This window comes from Sporothrix schenckii, assembly GCF_000961545.1.
Source record: "Sporothrix schenckii 1099-18 chromosome Unknown Cont48, whole genome shotgun sequence".
Lineage (NCBI taxonomy): Eukaryota > Fungi > Ascomycota > Sordariomycetes > Ophiostomatales > Ophiostomataceae > Sporothrix > Sporothrix schenckii.
Window position 1 is genome coordinate 773,908 of NW_015971149.1, and position 18,858 is coordinate 792,765.

The following is an 18,858-nucleotide window of genomic DNA, read 5'->3' on the forward strand; positions in this document are numbered from 1 at the left end:
ATGATGGGCCGTGGCCCACTGCACATTCCGAAACCACTAAACAGTTTTGGACTGTTCCTCGATAGCCGCCTTGGGGCCGCTGGAGGCCTGACGGTGCAAATGGGGGTGAGGCTGAAAAGTGAGCTGCATTGATTGGCGAGATGCTGCGCCTTTCCTCAAGAAGCACACAGATTTGGACTAGCGCCGTCACGTGTGGTTTATTTTGGGTCGCTCCTTTGTCGCGCCTGACTGAAGAAGAAGCCCAAACTAGTCCAAAGGACGCCTAGCGTGACCAATAGTGGGCTCTTCCGTCCCCCAGACTGCACTTGCACTGTTTTGCACCGCCATCAACACTGCAATAGAGGCCAGCGGCTAAAAAAGGCGACGAAAGGCTGAGGATAGCATTTTGTACAAAAGAAAGGGTTCTGGGCGTAAGGCAGAACGCATGATTCGCCTCTAGTTTCTTCATTATACCATTTTCAAACCAATTCACCTTGTTTCTGTTGACGATCGTTGAGATTCTTGTCTGGTTCCTCCATTTCCGTCGCCACTCGTACCTTCCCTGGCCGTTTCTCGCGTTGTTTACGGTGAAGCTGTCGCACCTGCCTGTTCACTGGCTTTTGTAGTGGTCGCTCTTTCCCCTCTTTCTCACGACCGCAGCCACATTGCTGTTTGCTGAGCTGTGTCGCTCTTTCCCTTGCTCTCACACTGCGCCTTCCGTTTCTCTTTGCCTTCTCGATCGTTTGCGTTTGCCCCTTTTTCTTCGTCCTCGATCTTAGCTTGCCCCGTCTTGGCCTCCGCTGCCACTTCATCGCGATTCCATCATCGCCTCAGGCGTTTGTGTCTCCCTCGAACCGCCCCATCCCTTACCGAGCTTGACTTAGACTCAGAGCACCTGTGGCAATTCCAAAGTTCAACCGCACCGCCCACAGACATTACTCGTGCGTGCCGAGCTCGACCAAGTCCACTCTTCTGCCAAGAGATCCTATGGACAACGCTTCGAACAATGTCATGAACACCAATCCTCCCTATTTCGGGCACGATGAGACGGAACCGCCGTCCACTCTGGGGCCGTTATTCATTCCAGGGTCGTATCCCACCACCGCTATGAGCATGGCGGCCGGCGGAAACGGAATCCCAGAGCATCGCCTTGCTTCGGGCATGGACTTGCGTCCCGGCAGTAGCACCAGCTATCATCGACCGACATCCCAGGGCAACACATCGTTCCTGGGCTTGAGCAGGCCGGCTACGCCTTCATTGCAGCCGCTCGCCATACCCGGTGGAGGCCATCTGCTTCCACAGCAAGGCATTCAACACGGCCCGCAGCCTAGTGGCTATTTGGGTGGCATGCCGCCGTCTCACGACTTTGCCTTTGCCGGAATGCAAGAAAGTCAAAGTCCCCTCTACAGCCAGACCGACAGCTATGTCTCGACGCCGACCAGCGCCCGGCACTTAGTCTCCGCGCCGCCACATACGGTCTTGTCTTTTGACGGCCGGACCTTCCCTGTCAATAATGGCTCGTTCAGCGCCGGTGGGTACTACGGAATGCCCGGCAGCAATCCGTTTGGCAACTTCAGGAACAGTGGCGTTGCCGTCGGCCCGCTCTTCGACCCGTCCACCGGCGAGACAAGCCACAACCCAATCCAGGCCTATCCATCCCCTGCCTCTGCCACTCTCATGTCCCAAAACCTCTCTCAGGCATCCCACACCTCACATCTCTCTTCTCACTCGGCACCTGCCTCAGCCACTGTCGCCTACCACCCCCAATCCTTCCCGTCCACCTACGCGAGGCCTCACCACATGGCAGGCACCTCACCGGCAGGGATGTACCTGCCTAACGGCCTGCAGCCGTCTCTCCACCCCACATCACCGTCGCCTTTTCCCCCAACACAAGACAACGGAGAGGTGCTGTATGGGGTCGGCGTACAAAACATGCCCTCTGCCGTGGCTACGCCACTCGCGTCTCCGATGCCCCAGGGCATGGCCCAGTCGGACTTTGTTGTTTCGCAGAACTCGCCGGACATTGATTTCGAGCTGCCCGAGGCCGAGTTCTCCCAAAACACAGTCAATGCCCTTGTGGAGGCGGACAGCCAGTACAGCCAGTACGCGCCATCGCTGCCCGTCCTGCCGAGCTTCCAAAGCCAGACAGCCCAAGAGCCACATCCGCAACCTGCCCACGTCGGCTACGGCCCGTCTGTCCATCACCCTGCCACGCCAACGCGCAAGCCGAGCCAGTTGACGGTGACCTCGGAGAACAGCTCCAGCTTAGACTCGTCCTCGCCCTTGTCATCGGTCTCAGTGGCAGCTGCTGGCGGCCATCAACAGCCCAAGTTCCGCTCGGCTCCCGCATCGGCTCCGGCATCGGCTGCCGGGGACGTCGCCATGACAAAAAAAGTCGCGGGCGTGCCTGTCTCCATGCAGAACCACTTCAACGTCGGCACCGGCAACCACAACGTCAACAATGCCGAGGGCAGCAACGCCAAACGACGCCGCTCGGACGACCTCGATGGCGCCACCGGCTTGTCGAAAAAGATGGCCAAAGGCAAAAAGGCAGATGGCTTGAGTTGCGTCCCGTGCGCCATAAAGCGGAAGAAGGTATGTCTTCGCCTGTCAGTTGCTGGATTTCTCTTCCCCTAGCACACCTCGTCTGACTCTTACTTCTTTGATAGTGTGACAACGGTTCTCCCTGCGATAAATGCAAGGGCAAGACGGCGGCGTACCCCAGATGCGTCAGCCAAGACTTTTCCGAACAAAATGTCTTTTTAGACGGTGCGTAGACACAAAACACAGACAAACGCATGTTCCCTATCGCATAACCGCGTACGATGCTAACAGACTGGCACGTCTAGGTCTTCGCAGCGATCTGAAAGAAAAGGCCATCGAGATGATTGCTGGGGACAAGACCATGTCGATGAATTACACATCAGATCATGGCTTTCCACTTGGGCTGTTGTCTGAAGTGAAGTTTGGAAACGGCGACGTGTACAAGCCGCTCCTGATGGGCGATCCGTCGGAGGACAAGTCGTTGAACAAACCGTTCTACCAAGCCAGCATCCTGTTACAGGCGCACGAGTTTTTGACGATACAGTCCAACAGCGGCCTCCCGAATGCACTCAACTTTACACCCGAGGTTGAAGACAACCTGCGCCTCATGCAGGCCCTCAGCGCCGCTCGCGCATTCCGTTTCATCAAGAAAATATTGAACAAGAATCGGATGAACGAGGAGACGCCAAAGCACAGCCGACGCGCGCTCAATATACTGATTCAACTCTGCATGTTCTTTGAACAGACGCTCGCCTATGAAAAGATGCAGCGCAAGGAGAGTCTGCCCTTGACCGACAAGCTGGCTGCGCAGCACCGGGACCTCTCGTACCACCTTGCGTACCGCGTGCGCTTCATGGCCGACTACACCTACGGAGAGCAGAGCGGCCTGTCCAAGTTTGTGGAGATCAGCGCCGAGAGCGTCAATCTGAAAGAAGGGTTCTGGGACCTGCTCCAAGCTCTGCGCAACGATCCGTCACAGTTTCTGGTGGAACCAGGTGGAGTCCATCTCGGCGCAGAGGGCTGGGACATGGAGAAGAATCTCCATGCTCCGACGACCGCGGCCGGAAACGGCGACGCATCCGGAGCCTCGACCGCACCGGCCGCCTTTGACACCGCGGCCAACTCGCCGGCCGCAGCAGATCGGCCACACATTCTTGTGACCCGTCCCACTGGCCTCGGAACACCCACCGCCCAGGCGCCGGGGCCGAGCAACGAGCAGAAGAAGAACCTGACGGAAAAGTTGATGGCCAATTTGGGCCGCTTGGGACCCAAAAAGAGGAAGCGGAAAGACGATGACATGTGGGTGGATTCGCGCGACATCCCGGACGCCGACATCATCTTTCACGTGCGCACCCCTGTCCACGACGACAAGTTTGACGACCTCATCGGCCTGATGCATGACGTGCACATTGACGCCGGCGAAGGCAGCGCCCACGGCCATGGCGTACCACACCCATCACACCATGCACAGCAGGTACGCGACGACGGCCAGATGTTCTGCACCAGCCCCGTGGGAGACGACTTGCAGTGGCCGCCGTCCGGCGATGCGCGCAGCCCCAGTGACCTCTTTGACGGTCTCGACATGAGCACGAGCAGCGTCCCCAACAGCTTTGACGACGGCACGGGGGACAACAGCGTTGTGCTCGACGATCTCTATGACATGGATGGGGACCGCGTGCTGGCCGCCAGCCTTCGTGCGGCCCAGGATGCGGATGACGCCGAACATCGCTTCGACTACGGCACGGAGAGTGCTGATGTCGCCATGAGCAGTGCTGCCGTGCATCCCGACCTCACCGATGCGGCCGATGTGGCCGATGCGGCCGATGCGATTGCTGCTTCACCTCAGACGGCCGGTCCTATACCGGGTCCGGTGGCTGTCGAAGTCGACGCAAGCGTAGATGCTGGCCCTATCCTCACCACTGCCCCTGTTGCCCCTGCTGCCCCTGCTGCCCCTGTTGCCCCCTCTGCTCCCTCGGCTCCCTCGGCTTCATTCGTCTCGTCTGCCCCGGCGAGCGAGAGCGGATCCGTGTCTCGGCGCCCCTCCTCGGCCCGGTCGTCCCTGCTGCTTGCTCGCTCGCGCAGCATCCGCACACTAGCCAAAGGCAAGAATGTCGTGAAGAAGCTGCTTGGCCGCAAGGGGGAATAAGCGACTGTCCCTTTGTCACCGTCGGATCGCTCTGCATCCTTGACCATACGTTCGGGGTGACTCTCTGTTTCAAATGACCTGGCGTTTTACATGTTTATTTTTTTGTTTGGCTTCTTATTTTTGCTTCATATTTTTGAGCAAGTTCCTTATTGCAGAAGTCGCAGCCATCGGCGACAAGTCTCGTGCTACTACGCACCTGTTTTGGAGGGTTCAGTCTTTTTATCTTTTTCATCATGTTTTATGCGGCAACGAATATATGCATGCGCATCGGGGTTCACGGGCAAAAGCACTGGCATTTCTTGAGGCTGTTTGATTTAGTCTGTTTTGTCATACCGATTTGTTTTGTTGCTGATACTTTGATTTTATGTTATATTTTTCTGCCTTTGAATTTCTGGCTTTCAATTTCGTCTTCCAACTTTGCCCTTCAACTTTTACTTTCAACTTCTGCCCTCTTTTTTGCCTAGCACTTTCACCATACTCATTTAGACGGTCAGTGTGATTGCTTATTGGTAGCAAAGATTTGAATTCAAAGTCATATTACTTTTGGCCTACATTTTTTGGTCTTCTAGGCATACACCAGTATTTTGTTGCCATAATTTGCAATGTAGATAATCAGATGCGAGACATAGAATCAAACAATGTTTCAACGACGCAAATGTATCAAATCCTCCGCCGCGACGGTAGTGCAGTACAAAAGACAGGATGCAAAATGCAAAAGAATGCCAGAAAGAATGCCATTGTAATTAATGCTCTAGGCTGTCATCAGGGGACAGAAACGAAATAAAACGGAACAGAAGTAAAAAAAATGAAATCAGAAAACAGAAGCCAACAAAATCATGTCCCAATAAACCCGTTTCCATAAACTCATGCCACCATGCAGTCGCCCGAAGAAAAGAAAATCAAAAAACAAAACAAGAGAATGGTAATTTACAGGATCGGGATGCGGACCTGGATCAGGGCGGGCGCCGCCAATGTGGCAGCGGGCACGGCATCCGGGTTGGCAAAGTTGTTGCTGGTGGTCAGGGAGGCAATGGTCAGGCCGTCGAGGACGTTGGCGGAGTGCGGGAACTCGGCCTGGAAGGAGATGGCATTGCCGTGCCAGGCGACGTCGTGGATGGGGACGCTGAGGGGCAGGTTCTGGCCGGAGAAGTAGGTGATAAAGAGGCCCTTGGCAGCGGCGTCGGCGTTGCCGTAGTAGGGGGCGGCGGCGGCGACGCCGGTGAGGTCGGCGCCAAAGGTCAGGTTCTGGTTGACGGGGGTGACGTCGCCGCCGCCGGCGACGGCGAGGGTGGGGAAGATGGGGATGGGGATGGTGGCCTTGATGTCAAAGGGGCAGGAGACGATAAAGTCCTGCAGGGCAGAAAAGGCAAAGGGCGCGACGGAGGTGGTGAGGAAGGGCTTCTCGGACGGCTTGGCGTTGAGCAGGCTGCGGAAGAAGCCGTTCTGCTCGCCCTCCTGGCCGATGACGGAGCCGACGGCGCGCACGGGGCCGTGGTCGCCGTTGGTGGACAGGCCCTGCTGGGCGTCCTGGAGGGTGCCGAGGACGACGGAGGTGAAGGTCTCGGCGAGGCTCAGGGCGCCGATCAGGTCGGTGGTGGGGAACTTGTAGGTGCAGGGCGTGGGCACGACGCCGTTAAAGTGGCGGACAACGTTGGCGGCGTTGACGGCGTGCAACTCCTCCTGGGCGAGGATGGTGCGGAGGACGCTGAGGACGGAGGCCTTCTCGGCGCCAAAGGGGATCTGGAAGCCGGAGACGTCGTTGGTGATGTTGTAGATGAGCGAGTTGAAGAAGGCGACCTCAAAGTTCTCGTTGAAGTTGATGAGCTGGAAGATGGGGATGCTGCTGGCGTTGAGCGCGGGCGGCGGCGGGGCGTTGGAGAGGGTGCCGCCGGCCGCGATGTTGATGTTCTGGAGCTGGACGGTGCTGGGGCTCGGGAAGCCGTCGTCGGGCAGCTGGGAGGCGGCGGGGTAGGCGAGGGCGCCGGAGGCGAAGACGGTCGCCGAGAGGAGGTTCTTGTAGAGCATGGCGGCGGTTGTGTGAGTACGGTATCGGTATAGGAAAGGAGATGGGAAGGGATGAATGGAGGAAGGTGAAAAGGAAAGAAAATGAAGGCGAAGTTGGGATGAGTGACAAGAGTGGATGGAGACAAGGCACGGAACAAACGATGCAGAAAGGGGGGAGGAGATTAGTTATATAGAAAGAAGGTGACGACCAGACATCAGATGCATCGACGCCGTGAGAAAGGGGCAGAGCTGGCCGTGGATGGTTCACTGACGTTTGTTTGTCCGGCCAGGCAATCCTGGGCAATCCTTGGTGGCCATCTCACTTACACCCACGCTGCCCTCCTGAGAAGGATCTTCCTTTGTTTGTTCATGTACACAGTCCGACGGGCCATTCTGTCAGGTCCATCGGAACATGGGTGATCCGGCAAAGCCACGATCCCAGAAAAACAGGCTCGTTTAGGAATCGAGAAACAAAAAAGCTTAGCTTTGATGACCACCTGCCGGGATTGTGAGGCGTGCACCAACAAGGCCTGCCTTTGAGCTGTTGGTAAGTTCCGTGCTCCATAGTATTACATTGTAAGTGTACATGTATATTTCCGTAGCTGGCGTCTTATTGGTTGTGCTAAAAAAGACAGCGGGAGCCAGGCCGTCAGCCCACCAACAAAGGATTATTTTTAACATGGGGGGCTGAGCTGCGTCTAGCTGCCAAACCAAAAACAGCAGCCGGATGCCACTGAACCGTGGACCGCAGACGCGCAAGGGGTGGCCGCGGGCGTGAGACAGCGGATGCTGCTCCAAAGGATTGGTAGGAAATGACGCTCAATTTCGAGGATGTCACTGGCCGTCCTTCTGAGGCTGTTGGGACCGGCCGTCGAGTTGATTCAATTCACGACGGAGAGGTCCATGCTGCAGACAGGAAGAAGAGTGCATTGTAAGTTGTCACGGCCGCAGCGCTCGCAGATACGACGCTGGGGGTCTGGAAGCACATACATCCGTACCTTACGAGAAGATGCTGCTCGCCCTACGCAGATCGAAACGAAACAAACACACAAACGACACAAACGAACAGTGGCCAGGGGCAGAACGTGCGCTCGTCTTCTGTTCCACGTCCGTGTCTCGCCATTCCCTTCAGCCCTTGCGCACGGAACATTCGGCCATGCTGCGCTGCCTCTGCCTCAGCACCGTAAAACAGTCTCACTTGCTGTCTGCCAGTTGTACAACATACATCGTAGGAAATGAAGCATGTCCCCCTGCTCCCTGTGCCTTTTTCTTCTTTCTCTCTGCCGTCTTCCATGCATCCTCGACAAATCTTACGGTTCTGATCATTCTGACAGCTAGTCCTCTTTTGTGGAGGATTCTCACCTCGTCTGACGGCCAGAAGAAGCGATATTACCTCAGTGCGCTGTCTTTGGGCGGAACTAACTCCGGAGAAGCAGCATCGAAAATATACTTTGTAATTTACACAGCAAAACACATCCAACTCCAACACCTCTCGGTATCTCGCACGTCTCTCTCCTGTGGGCCTATGTGGCTTGGACTGGATGCTCGAAAAACAAGCTTATGGAGAACGGGGGCAGACGTCAGGGCCAGAGCCTAGGCCCAACAGGGGACGTCTGAGCATTCGCCAGCGACTCGGGCCCTGGAATTTGTTGGGTGGCGCATCGGAAGCACGCGAAACAGTTGCACAAGCGTCGCAATACAGCTGCTAGGGTCAAGGCAAGCTTCTCGGAAACGTTTGTTCCGGCAGATCGTCTTTGTTTACTTGACAAAGCAGCGACAATGAAGAAGGCAGGAGACAGGACAGCAAGAGCACAAACCAAGAATACAAGAAAGGCACTCAAGAAAGACAAAAGCAGTTGCACCGACTGAAAGACTCGGCATTTGACAGCTATTAACCCGATTCTCGTTCACTGGAAATGAGAGGTCAACGAGGTCAGCTCGCTCTCACGCCATTCTCCACTGGACTCCGCAACAGGCACCGCTGCCTTGTCTTGTCCCTGTGTCTGCTTCGCCTTCCGGATCATCTCACGTCGTCTGAAAAGGGCAATAAACGTGATGACCAACTGCATACCCCGGCACAACTTTAAATAGGTTATTCTCTAGCCACATTACGAGTTACCGCAGAATATGGACGGCCACGACCGCGACGACAAGGGGTCCGAATGGCGCCACAACGATGAAATTGCTGTTGTGAACAAATCAACTCGGCCGCGGCCAAGTTGGCCGTGGTGTCACCCCTTTCATCTTATTTCCACGCGGCGAGTGATGTTTGGAAGACCGCCGACGACTGTCGACGACAGCAAACAACCAAATGAGACCACCAAAAAAGAGCACATGCGCAGAGAAACAGTGACGGCGCATGCGCCACAGTCTGCTTTCCGTGTTGCAGGGACGCCAGAAGCCGGGACAAAGACATCCTTTTTTAGCACCTGTCCCCTGTACGAAACGTCGCCGGCCTCTTTTGTCACTCTCTCTCACGTAATGGACGCCGTACACATGGCACAGTGGGCTGTTGCTAATCAGCGTCGACGGCGATGTCAGTCATTGTCAGCCGCCTGTCGAGCTGAAGGGGAATCTCGCGACACATTTTTGCTGAGAATGACCCCCAAACGCAGAATCGTATTTAAATTTTTACTGACTTTTTAATGAAAGGTTTATATTTGTTTAATTATGCATGTATTTTAGAAAAATTGAATAAGAACATTTGTTGTAAATAATAGTCGTGTTTCTAAGAAAGACGGATTGTGAGCAACAAAGTAACCACCGCCTTCGGTATGATAAATTCAGTCATTGCGGACGTGTTCGTACCGCGAATACAAGTGTACACGTCATCCGAGGGAACGTTATCTTTTACTAAATCATCGATTGAACGTGTCTGTTCCTGCCAAAGAATGCATCGTTAAATCATGAAGAACCTGGGAAGAAGTAATCAGAGTCAAAAAAAAAAGTCAACCTGTCAGCCTGACATTAGCAAAAAAAGAGCCAAATAAAAACGATACGAAATAAAATCAAAACAAAAAATGAAATAAAATCTGAACAACTTATCAGACATCACAATCGACCATCTTCATCACTCGATGTCACTCACCATGGCCAACACTTGTTGCGCCACATTAAATATCCCACCAATTCTTCTTGCCGGTAGTGGTGCTGCTGCTGCTGCCACTACCACTGCCACTTCCACTGTAACTGCCATAGCCACTCGAACTCGAGCCGTAGCCAGTAAGAGTCCCAGAGCCCAAGCCCGAGCTGGAAAAACTGTAGCTCGGGCCCGCATAGTCTAAGCTGTACGGAACACCACCCCCGGTAGCCGATCCGCCGCTCGTGGGAATGCTCGACAAGGGACCGCCGACGCCGTAGGCATTGAGAAGAGAGGTTCCCGTGTTGGGCCCGTAGCCCTGCAAGCCATACGGCGAGCTTAGCGACGACGAGCCGCTGCTGCTGCTGGTGGTGGACGTGCTGGTGGACGAGCTGCTGAGACTGGGGACCCAGCTGCTGCTGCTGGCACCGGATCCGGACCCGAAGGTGGAGGAGCTGCGCAGTGGGGACGACGACGACGCCGAAGACGACGACGTTGACGACAACCCGAGCCCCAGCCGACTGGCGCTGTAACTGGAGCCGGAGCCCGTCCCGAGACCGGCGGTCGTGGACGGGCTGCTGGTCGTGGAGCTCGACGGCAGCAAAGGCACCCAGCCGGACCGGCCCGGTCGAATCGTCGAGCCGCTGCTGCTGACCCCCCCGAGGCGGTGCTGCTGCTCAGCCGGGACGGCGAGCTGTACGTCCCCGTCCCGGATCCGATGCCACGGAACAGGGAGCTGCCTGATCCGGACGCAGTGCCGGCGCCGATGCCCGACGATGTAGTGCCTGACCCAGAACCAATAGTGCTGAACAGGCCGCTGCTCGAACCGTAGCTGCTGCTACCAATGCCGCTGCCGCTGCCGCTGCCGCTGCCGATGCCGCTGCCGATGCCGCTGCCGATGCCGAAGCCGCTACCAATGCCCGACGACGTTGTACCAGACCCAGAACCAATGCCGCTAAACAGGCCGCTGCTTGACCTGTAACTGCTGCTGCCAATGCCACTGCCATTGCCGAGGGCCGACGATGAACTGCCAAAAGGAGACGAGGAACTGCCGAGAGCAGACGAAGAATTGCCCAGAGCAGATGAAGAACCACCGAAAGCAGACGAAGAGCTCCCCAGAGCCGAGGACGAACTACCAAACGCAGAGGAGGAGCCTCCCAGAGCCGAGCTGCGGCCCAGCGTCGAGCTCGAGCTGCCGCCAGAACGCGACCGCGAACTCGAACTGCCCGTATGACGGCTGGATCCCGACCCCGACCGCGAGCTCATGTTGGGAGGATCTGTGTTTGCGGTGGAGGATGAGGTAGATGTTGAAGTATGTGTGTGTGTGTGTTTTAAAGAAAGCGTTTGGTTTTCGTTAATATTCAAGTATGAGAGGTGAATACTTGAATTGAAGGCTGGGACATAAGGAAAACAACAGAACATTTCGACACGACTCCCGTTCTATTTATACTTCTATTGGGAGATTGGTATACCTGTCTAGCAGACGTTGTAGACACTTACATCATGATGTCAATAGAGCTGTTGTGCAGGCTGTACAGGTTGTGCAGTTGGACATGGTGGCGTACAGGTCAATCAAAGGAGTGAAGTAATGGACGTGTACATGGAAAAAGGAGAGACATCAACAGACAGTCGGTGAAGTAACAGCAAGGTTGAAAGTGACCTGACTATTCTGGACTCGAATGCACATTGTATCACGACGTGTACATAATGGTAAATACCGAGTGGTCGCCTTGTCCTAGTACTGTTTAAGCCACACTCTGGCGGACATGGCTAGTAAGAGTATGACAAAGAGACTTAATGGCCGACTCGAAGTCTTCCACACCAGAATCATTCTCCTAAACAGAATATTTACCGTCGATATTGGCCATATAATCCTTGTAATTTGACAACCGTCTGTGCTTCCTGGACCCAAGCCCAACTGAGGATTCTTAAGGATGTTGATCTTATGGTTGTTCCTTTTCTATTTTTTTTTTACTAAGTTAGGATGTTTATAACATAAATATAAGATACATTCAAGCAACATACCATCAAAGTTATCGTCAAAGTTGTTATTTGTCTGGGACGAAGATTGGCTGTCGTGTTCTTGGATGTCATCGTTATTAGCGCCGTAAACGAAGCTGTCGTCTAGTTCCAAGCCTTGGTCATCATCTGTAGCCTCGTAGTCGGCGTCAGTCTCAACCCAAGAGGCCTCAGAAAACGGCGTTGGTGGGCAAGTAATGTAGGGTTCTTCATCGTCTGAGTTACTCTGTGTGTCGTTGATAGTGAGGTTATCGGCTTTATATATAAAGCGTTAGTATTTTACGTTTGAGTTATATGTACTTAATAAAGGGAATGTCTCACCAGCATCAGAGTCTGGAATCTCCAACATTGTCTCATCAGCATCAGAGTCTGGAATCTCCGACATTGTCTCATGATTCACGATAAATGGTCAGGGGAGCCACCACCTGCAATGAGCTGTTGTGTGAGACCGGTCAATTGACCAAAGGCGGCCAGTGCACGCTCTGGGACAGCCTAGTACCACTCGAGAGCAAGAGAGCAAGAGAGCAAGAGAGCAAGAAAAGGGACCGGGTGCCTTTCTCCAACTCAAACCGAGTTTCAGGTAGAACCGACACCATCGAGGCTGACACGGAGCTGAAGGTGCGGGACAAGGTTGTGCCAGACAAGAGTGTGCAGGCTCTTGTTTCGCCCTGAACTCGATACCACAGATGCCTAGTTCTGCTGTTGTCAATATCGCAGCTTGTGCGAGATAGCGACAGGCTGAGCTGGCGGCGGCAAAGGCCGAGAGGCCATTCAGTGGGTGTGTAACGGTGAAAGTGGAAAAGCAAATGCAGGCAAAAGCGAAGAAGAGACGCACATGACATCGGAGATGACGCGTCGAGATCTTGGGCCCGTGTCGTTCCTTCCGGTTTGGTGCGGGAGACACACAGTCGGACCTTCCCAAATCGACACGGCAACTGCATCGTGCCTGCCCTGTGGGTGTATCGTAAAGGGAGCGCACCTTCCCTGCGAATGTTTTCTCAACCAACTGTCCAATACAGTCGCTCCGTCTCCTTACGCGCCGTAACTGCCGAAATAACGATCTAGCATCTGCCACTGGGCATCGTCCACGCCAAAGCCGACGCCGTTGTCGAGCATGCTGCTGCTCGGCCCGTAGGCGGACAGTAATGCGGCCATGCCATCGTTGTTGGCTGTGTCGGCGGCGGCGTCCAGCATCGACAGGTTGAGTGCATCCCCAGCTGCAAAGAAAGGAGCGTCGCTGACAAAGTCCAGGTTGGCCGTGGTGGCCGTTGTGGCCGCCGCGGCCGTGGTGGCCGGCTGCTCTTCGTCTGGCGGCGTCTCTACGGTTGTTTTCGTGGTGCCCGTCCGCGCCGCCTCATACTCGACACACCAATCGCCGGCGCCCGCGGCGCAGGCCAGGATGCGGTGATTGAACGAGTCCGGGTTGCGGCGCCTCACGCAGTCGGCCAGGGCGGCCAGACGGCCCGCGCAGGGCGCCACGCGCAGTTCAGCCGGGCGGAGGACGGCGCCAAAGGTGTGGCCGGGGGCGGTGACGGCGATGTGGAGCTTGGCGAGGACGAAGAAGGCGTGGAACACCTTGGCGATGAAGGAAATGGGGGCGTCGGCCAAGAAGGCGGTGATTGTGTTGGCGCCCGCACTGTCGTTGGACGTTGTGACGTCGGCCTCCTCGGCCTCCTCACTGTCGTCGTCGTCCACGTCGCTGCACGCTAGGTCCAACAGGGCGAGACAGGCATCTTTCAAGGCGTACAGCGACGCGACGTGCTTGCCTGTGACGGGCGGATGGGCAATGTCGTCGCTGGCCAGCTTGGCCTGCCGGTAGGGCGCGCCAAAGGAGAGCTTGTTGGTGGGCGTGTGCAGCACCGACTCGTGGAGGTAGATGACGGCCGCATAGCGGAAGAACAGCAGCGCCTTGTGACTCCGGCGGCAGCCGGGCGGGGCGTGCACCAGCGCCGTCGTCGTCTCGGCGGTCCAGTTGTCGATGGCCGTCTGCAGGTCGGCCATGACGAGGGCATGGTCGGGCGCCGCGACGTCCCACGCGGCCGCGGGCTCGCATAGCTGGACGGCCGCGGCAATCTGTTGGCAGAGCCGTTCGCCACGGACCATGTGCAGAAACAGGTTGTCGCGTGCGGCGCCCGCAGGCAGCGCGTCAAACGTGCGTGCGAGCTCATCGAGACACGTCTGGTGGTGTGCCGTCCATTGGGCGTTGGCGTCGGGCCGGCGGACGCCAATGGCCACGTTGGACGCCGACACAAAACAGGCCAGCCAGGCACATTGCGCATCGGCTCGGGCGGCCACGGTACAGTACGGCGCGGCCGGCGACGACGACGACGACGACGACGAGGCAGACGCGTCTGCCTCGGGTACGGATGGCGAAGCGCAGTATTCGATGGCCTCGAGCTCGGGGACGGACCTTGGCGTCGTGGACGAGACGGGTGTCGACGAGAGGGTCACGCCGGGCGCCGCGGGCACCTGCGCGCCGCCGAGACCCAGGTCAATCGCCATGTTGGTCGCCATTTGCGTGAGCTGGTGCACAGTGACGTGGGCGCTGCCGTTCTGGGCGCGGAAGAAAAAGCAGGCCACCAGCAGCGACCAGACCGTGTCGAGGCGGCGGTTGGGCTTCGAGATGAGCTCGACGGCAAACATGCACATGGCCTCCCGCAAAAGCTCGCTGCGGACGGCGGGCGGGACGAGCGACACCGGGGCGGTGAATGTGACAATCGAAAAGAACAAGACGGGCTTGCTGCGGCGCATCGCGTCGAGGGGACTATCCGCTGGCGAGGAAAACGACGAAAACGAAAAGCATGGAACCAGAGGCCAGAGACGCTTCACGTACAGGTCCAGCGCCTGCTGCTGGGCGGCCCGGGGCACCCGCGCATCCAGAAAGGCCACGGCCGCCTCGCCGGTGGGCAGGTCGCTGCTGAACGAGTAGACATTGCGAGCCGCGGGACTGGTGTTGGTGTTGATGGTGGTGACCGGGGCGTCGCCCAGCTGTTGCTTCTGCAGCTGCCGACTCAGCGCGGCCACCTGCGCCTCGAGCTCTGCAATCCGGTCACGTGGCCTCCGCCGCTTGTCGCCCGGCACGCAGGGGCGGCCGGCCTGCAGACAGCGTGCACAGGACGACGAGTCGGAGGGGCCTGGCTGGCAACGAACTTTGAGCTGATTGCAGCCCTTGCATGCGCGGCTGACCAAAAGGGCCATTGTGGAGGTGGTGGTGTTGGTCGGCGGGTACGTCTCGTGAGCGAGAGAAGGGAAGAAACAGTCACACACACGGTTGCTGTGTCATGTCGGCCGATTTGGGCCGCTGAATATCGCAAGATACGAAAGAGTGTCGTTGATATCGTCGGTTTCGACGAGGCAGCCGTCGTTTGTTGTGTCGACAGCGGGTAAGTTGCACCACAGCGTGGTATTACCAAGTTACAGGGCATTCTTTCAGGGAAATCAACACTAACACCACATGAGACCGGTTTGCCGACAGTCTATGGTGCCGCCCTATCGCTGCCGCTCCACACAGTCCGTCTCATCGGCCAAAATTCACCGACGCCTGTTTTCTACTTTCCTGTTTTCCCGGCTGAGCTTTGTGCCAATTCTTGACATCTCCGTCGAGTTTCCTCTTTGGGCAATCAACGGCCAACAACGGGGTCCAAATCACACCGATTGTCCAACAATGTTCCGCCAAATGACCACGCATCCGACGGCATTCTTCGGTCTTTTTCTAAAGTGCTTGTTTTATGGTGTCCTCGGCCCAAGTTGAGCGGACAGCCTTCGTATGCTGGACGATCTGAGTGGTCTTGGGGAATGGCAGAGTCCGAGATGGTTTGCCCGCCCCCGACCGTGTCGGCGACAAATGGGCAAAGGGGACCAAAGAAGACGAAATTGGAATCGCCTGGACGGACACGGACCAAACGACAGCGTGACAGAACATGGAACAGGGCCAACAAGGGCCCGGTCGTCGTCCTGTTCGCCGTCGGTTGATTTGAAATTGCAGATGGACAAGACCATATAAAGGCATGGCCAGGGAAGGGGCATTCAGCATCCAGTGGTTGCCGATACGTTGTGTTCTCTAGACGCAGAGTACGGTGTACGGCAACGCTGAAAACACAACTCGAGACAACAGACCACGACTCCCCCCAGCATCATGGCCCCGACTCCCTTTGAACCTGCTCGCGACATCCCCTCGCTGACGGGCAAGGTCGCGCTTGTTACGGGCGGCAACGCGGGCATCGGCAAAGCAACCGTGCGTGCCCTGGCCTACCACAGCCCCAAGGCCATCTATCTGTGCGGCCGTCGCCACGAGGCATGCGAGGCCACCGCCGCCGCGCTCCGCCAAGAGACGGGCTACGAGAGCATTGTTGTGCTGGACATGGACCTCAGCTCGCTCAAAAGCGTCAAGACGGCGGCCGCGGCCTTTCTCGGGCGCGAATCGCGCCTCGACCTGCTCTTTCTCAATGCCGGGGTGGCCAGCGTCGCGCCGACCCTCACCAAGGAGGGCTACGAGGCGCAGTTTGGCATCAACCACGTGGGCCACGCCCTGCTCACCCAACTGCTGCTGCCCGTCCTGCTGGCCACCCAGGCCGCCTCCACCAGCGGCGGCGACGTCCGTGACGTCCGCGTCGTCTTGACGTCGTCCAACGCCGCCTTTGCGGGCGCCGCGCTGCCCCGCGGCGGCCTCGCCCTCGACGCCATGCGCACGCCCGACCCGTTCGCGCCCTTTACCCTGTATGCGCACTCCAAGCTGGCCAACGCCCTGTTTGCGCGCCGTCTCGCGGCCGACTACCCGTCGCTGTCGGTCACGGCGGTCCAGCCGGGCGTGGTCAAGTCGGACATTTGGGGCAAAGGCGCCGGCGGGTTCTTCAGCCTGATTATGCGAACGGTGATGCGGTTTGTGTGGGTCGACATTGACGAGGGCGCCAAGACGCAGCTGTGGTGTGCGACAGCGAAGCGGTCGACGTCGACGAAGCCGGGCCACACGGGCGATGCGGGCGTCGTGTCCGGCGCCTTCTACGTGCCGGTGGGCAAGCTGCAGCCGTACAAGGGCGCGACGGCGAAGCAGGAGCTGGTCGACGCGCTGTGGGACTGGACGACGGAGGAGCTGGCCAAGCATGGCGGGCCAGGGTGGGCGTAGTGGGTGGGCGCGACGGGTGGGCGCGACGGGTGAGCGTAACGGGTGGATGAGATGTTTGTGTATACCTGGTTGCTTGTCAAAGTCGACTTGTCTTTGCATTGTTTTGGATTAAATACAAGCTGCTGCCATTTCTGCATGTTGTACCTGTTACGTGCTCTATTTTCAGCGTTGTTTATGTTACTATCCGTTCTCGTCTCACCTATGCCATTCACAACCTTAACTTTGTGAGCGTGTCAGTGAGACGGCATCGTGACGAGGCTGAAGTCAGAGTCGCAGCCGGCAGACAAGTGCTGACGGGACTTTTTTCATGCCGGGCAAACGCTGCTGACAAAAGAGCCTCGTATGTGATTCCGTACCTGAATTAAAGTCTGGCTTGCAGATCTACGGTTTGGCGAGGAGCATGGCGTTGCACAACGACTGTGAGTCGGTTTGTCTTGGCGCCCGCCACTGACAACTGTAAGTCAACAGGATGACTTGCACAACCACATCCAGTTGTGAAAGAAGCAAGCTATAACGTACAACTCACGATAAGCTCAGTAGTCAACTGATGCTTCCTTCTTTTTTCCAGCATAAATATCCCATCATCTCGCCGCCCATGCCAGGTGGGATTCCTTCTTTTTGTTAACAAACATCAACAACAGAACCCATTACAAACATACACCTTGTACCCAAAACGAACAATAGTTGTATCGATAGAACCCCAGCCTCACCCGTCAAAAGCAGCATAGCAACATCCATACCCCCCTGAATATGAGCCGCAAACCGACTCCGAAGCCGCCTCCGCCAGCCCCTCCTCCAAGTCCATCCTAAGAAACGGGTTATTTTGCCCCGTTCTCCTGCCTGTACCGTCAGAGTCAGGACCGTGGCCAATGGCGGGCATATGACCAACCGTACTGTCTGCGTCGATTTCAGTTGGGTGGCCTACCTACGTGGTGGATCCGATGTGTACGCTGGCTGTACGGTGGTCCTACAGCGAGATGGTCACATATTGTACAGGAAATTTTAATAAAAAGTCTATTATTTCATTGAGAGCAGTTGTGCCATTCCTGTTTACTATGATCCTCATGCGTCCATCGGCAACGTGGATGGCGATGGCAATGGACCGTAGCGTACTCGTCATCAAGTCTATTGTAAACCCAAGCTAATACCCATCGAACGCCCCGCCTAGTTGTCCTGCGGCGCCCCGCCGCCGCCTTGCAGCCACGACCGGAGCGCCGCCTCCTCGTCGTCGGTAAAGGCGGCCTTGGCCGAGCCGCGCGTCAGCGCCGCATAGTCAACCAGCGTGTACCCGCCCTCGCGCACTTTGGCAAGGGCCGTGTCGAGGTCGTCGGTGCCTGCCTTGGCCAGCACGGCGCGCTTCTCGCTGTCGGGCGCGTCCAGGTAGCGGCGCAGCTGGCTGATGTTGTCGTCGTCGAGCACGGCCTCGGCGCCGGTGCCGTGGCGGGCGATGATTTCGCTGGCCAGCGTGTGGGTGTTGATCATGGTGCCGACCGAGGGGCCGGTGTAGACAGCGTCGGTAGCCATTGTGGGGGGTGGAGGAGGAGGTGGATTGGTGGACGTGTGGGCTTGGTGGATGGGCGTGAATTGTATGTAGAAGTGGAGACGATGAGATGTTAAAGGAAGAATGGTTTAGTGTCTGGTTCAACGAAAGTAAACGGACAAACTGTATTATTTGTAGCTGGTTGATCGGCGTTGGACAAGTGCGATTGATAAAGCGACACAGACGGGTGGGATAGGCAGCTGCATTTCTCAAACGCTCGTTGGCCCAGACAGCATAAATAAACAAAACAACGAAAAGCGCCCGAAGCAAACACACCACTTCCGATGTTCCATTGAGTCGACGAAAAAGGCAGCTCATATGAACGTCAATTTGGTGTAGTACATGCATGTTTGGGTCTATGGTTATATTTTATTTTATATATTGAGATTTCTCAGTATACAAATGTTTAATAAAAAAAGAATCTG

At 56.6% G+C, this 18,858-nt stretch overlaps 9 protein-coding genes across 9 annotated transcripts; 5 read left to right on the forward strand and 4 right to left on the reverse strand.

The window, feature by feature from the left end:
- Positions 1 to 966: 966 nt before the first annotated feature.
- On the forward strand, positions 967 to 4,669 carry SPSK_00989 (uncharacterized protein; the record flags this gene model as incomplete). Its single annotated transcript, XM_016727921.1, has 3 exons — positions 967 to 2,574; positions 2,649 to 2,748; positions 2,829 to 4,669. 3 exons carry the CDS (start codon positions 967 to 969, stop codon positions 4,667 to 4,669), a joined length of 3,549 nt encoding a protein of 1,182 aa, XP_016584100.1.
- A 927-nt stretch (positions 4,670 to 5,596) lies between these two features.
- On the reverse strand, positions 5,597 to 6,694 carry SPSK_01203 (sexual development protein (LsdA); the record flags this gene model as incomplete). Its single annotated transcript, XM_016728134.1, has 1 exon — positions 5,597 to 6,694. One exon carries the CDS (start codon positions 6,692 to 6,694, stop codon positions 5,597 to 5,599), a length of 1,098 nt encoding a protein of 365 aa, XP_016584101.1.
- A 3,068-nt stretch (positions 6,695 to 9,762) lies between these two features.
- SPSK_01228 (uncharacterized protein) lies at positions 9,763 to 10,727 on the forward strand (the record flags this gene model as incomplete). Its single annotated transcript, XM_016728159.1, has 4 exons — positions 9,763 to 9,858; positions 10,070 to 10,246; positions 10,270 to 10,533; positions 10,566 to 10,727. 4 exons carry the CDS (start codon positions 9,763 to 9,765, stop codon positions 10,725 to 10,727), a joined length of 699 nt encoding a protein of 232 aa, XP_016584102.1.
- Positions 10,728 to 10,746: 19 nt separating this feature from the next.
- Positions 10,747 to 10,986, forward strand: SPSK_01337 (uncharacterized protein; the record flags this gene model as incomplete). The annotated part of the gene is made up of 1 exon (XM_016728264.1): positions 10,747 to 10,986. The coding sequence occupies one exon, from the start codon at positions 10,747 to 10,749 to the stop codon at positions 10,984 to 10,986; it is 240 nt and encodes a 79-aa protein (XP_016584103.1).
- A 726-nt stretch (positions 10,987 to 11,712) lies between these two features.
- Positions 11,713 to 12,156, reverse strand: SPSK_01290 (uncharacterized protein; the record flags this gene model as incomplete). Its single annotated transcript, XM_016728220.1, has 3 exons — positions 11,713 to 11,726; positions 11,778 to 12,026; positions 12,093 to 12,156. The coding sequence occupies 3 exons, from the start codon at positions 12,154 to 12,156 to the stop codon at positions 11,713 to 11,715; spliced, it is 327 nt and encodes a 108-aa protein (XP_016584104.1).
- Positions 12,157 to 12,176: 20 nt separating this feature from the next.
- SPSK_01326 (uncharacterized protein) lies at positions 12,177 to 12,443 on the forward strand (the record flags this gene model as incomplete). The annotated part of the gene is made up of 1 exon (XM_016728255.1): positions 12,177 to 12,443. One exon carries the CDS (start codon positions 12,177 to 12,179, stop codon positions 12,441 to 12,443), a length of 267 nt encoding a protein of 88 aa, XP_016584105.1.
- Positions 12,444 to 12,803: 360 nt separating this feature from the next.
- Positions 12,804 to 14,969, reverse strand: SPSK_01058 (uncharacterized protein; the record flags this gene model as incomplete). The annotated part of the gene is made up of 1 exon (XM_016727989.1): positions 12,804 to 14,969. One exon carries the CDS (start codon positions 14,967 to 14,969, stop codon positions 12,804 to 12,806), a length of 2,166 nt encoding a protein of 721 aa, XP_016584106.1.
- Positions 14,970 to 15,906: 937 nt separating this feature from the next.
- On the forward strand, positions 15,907 to 16,893 carry SPSK_01221 (short-chain dehydrogenase; the record flags this gene model as incomplete). Its single annotated transcript, XM_016728152.1, has 1 exon — positions 15,907 to 16,893. The coding sequence occupies one exon, from the start codon at positions 15,907 to 15,909 to the stop codon at positions 16,891 to 16,893; it is 987 nt and encodes a 328-aa protein (XP_016584107.1).
- Positions 16,894 to 18,057: 1,164 nt separating this feature from the next.
- SPSK_01307 (uncharacterized protein) lies at positions 18,058 to 18,417 on the reverse strand (the record flags this gene model as incomplete). Its single annotated transcript, XM_016728237.1, has 1 exon — positions 18,058 to 18,417. One exon carries the CDS (start codon positions 18,415 to 18,417, stop codon positions 18,058 to 18,060), a length of 360 nt encoding a protein of 119 aa, XP_016584108.1.
- Between the last annotated feature and the right edge of the window lie 441 nt (positions 18,418 to 18,858).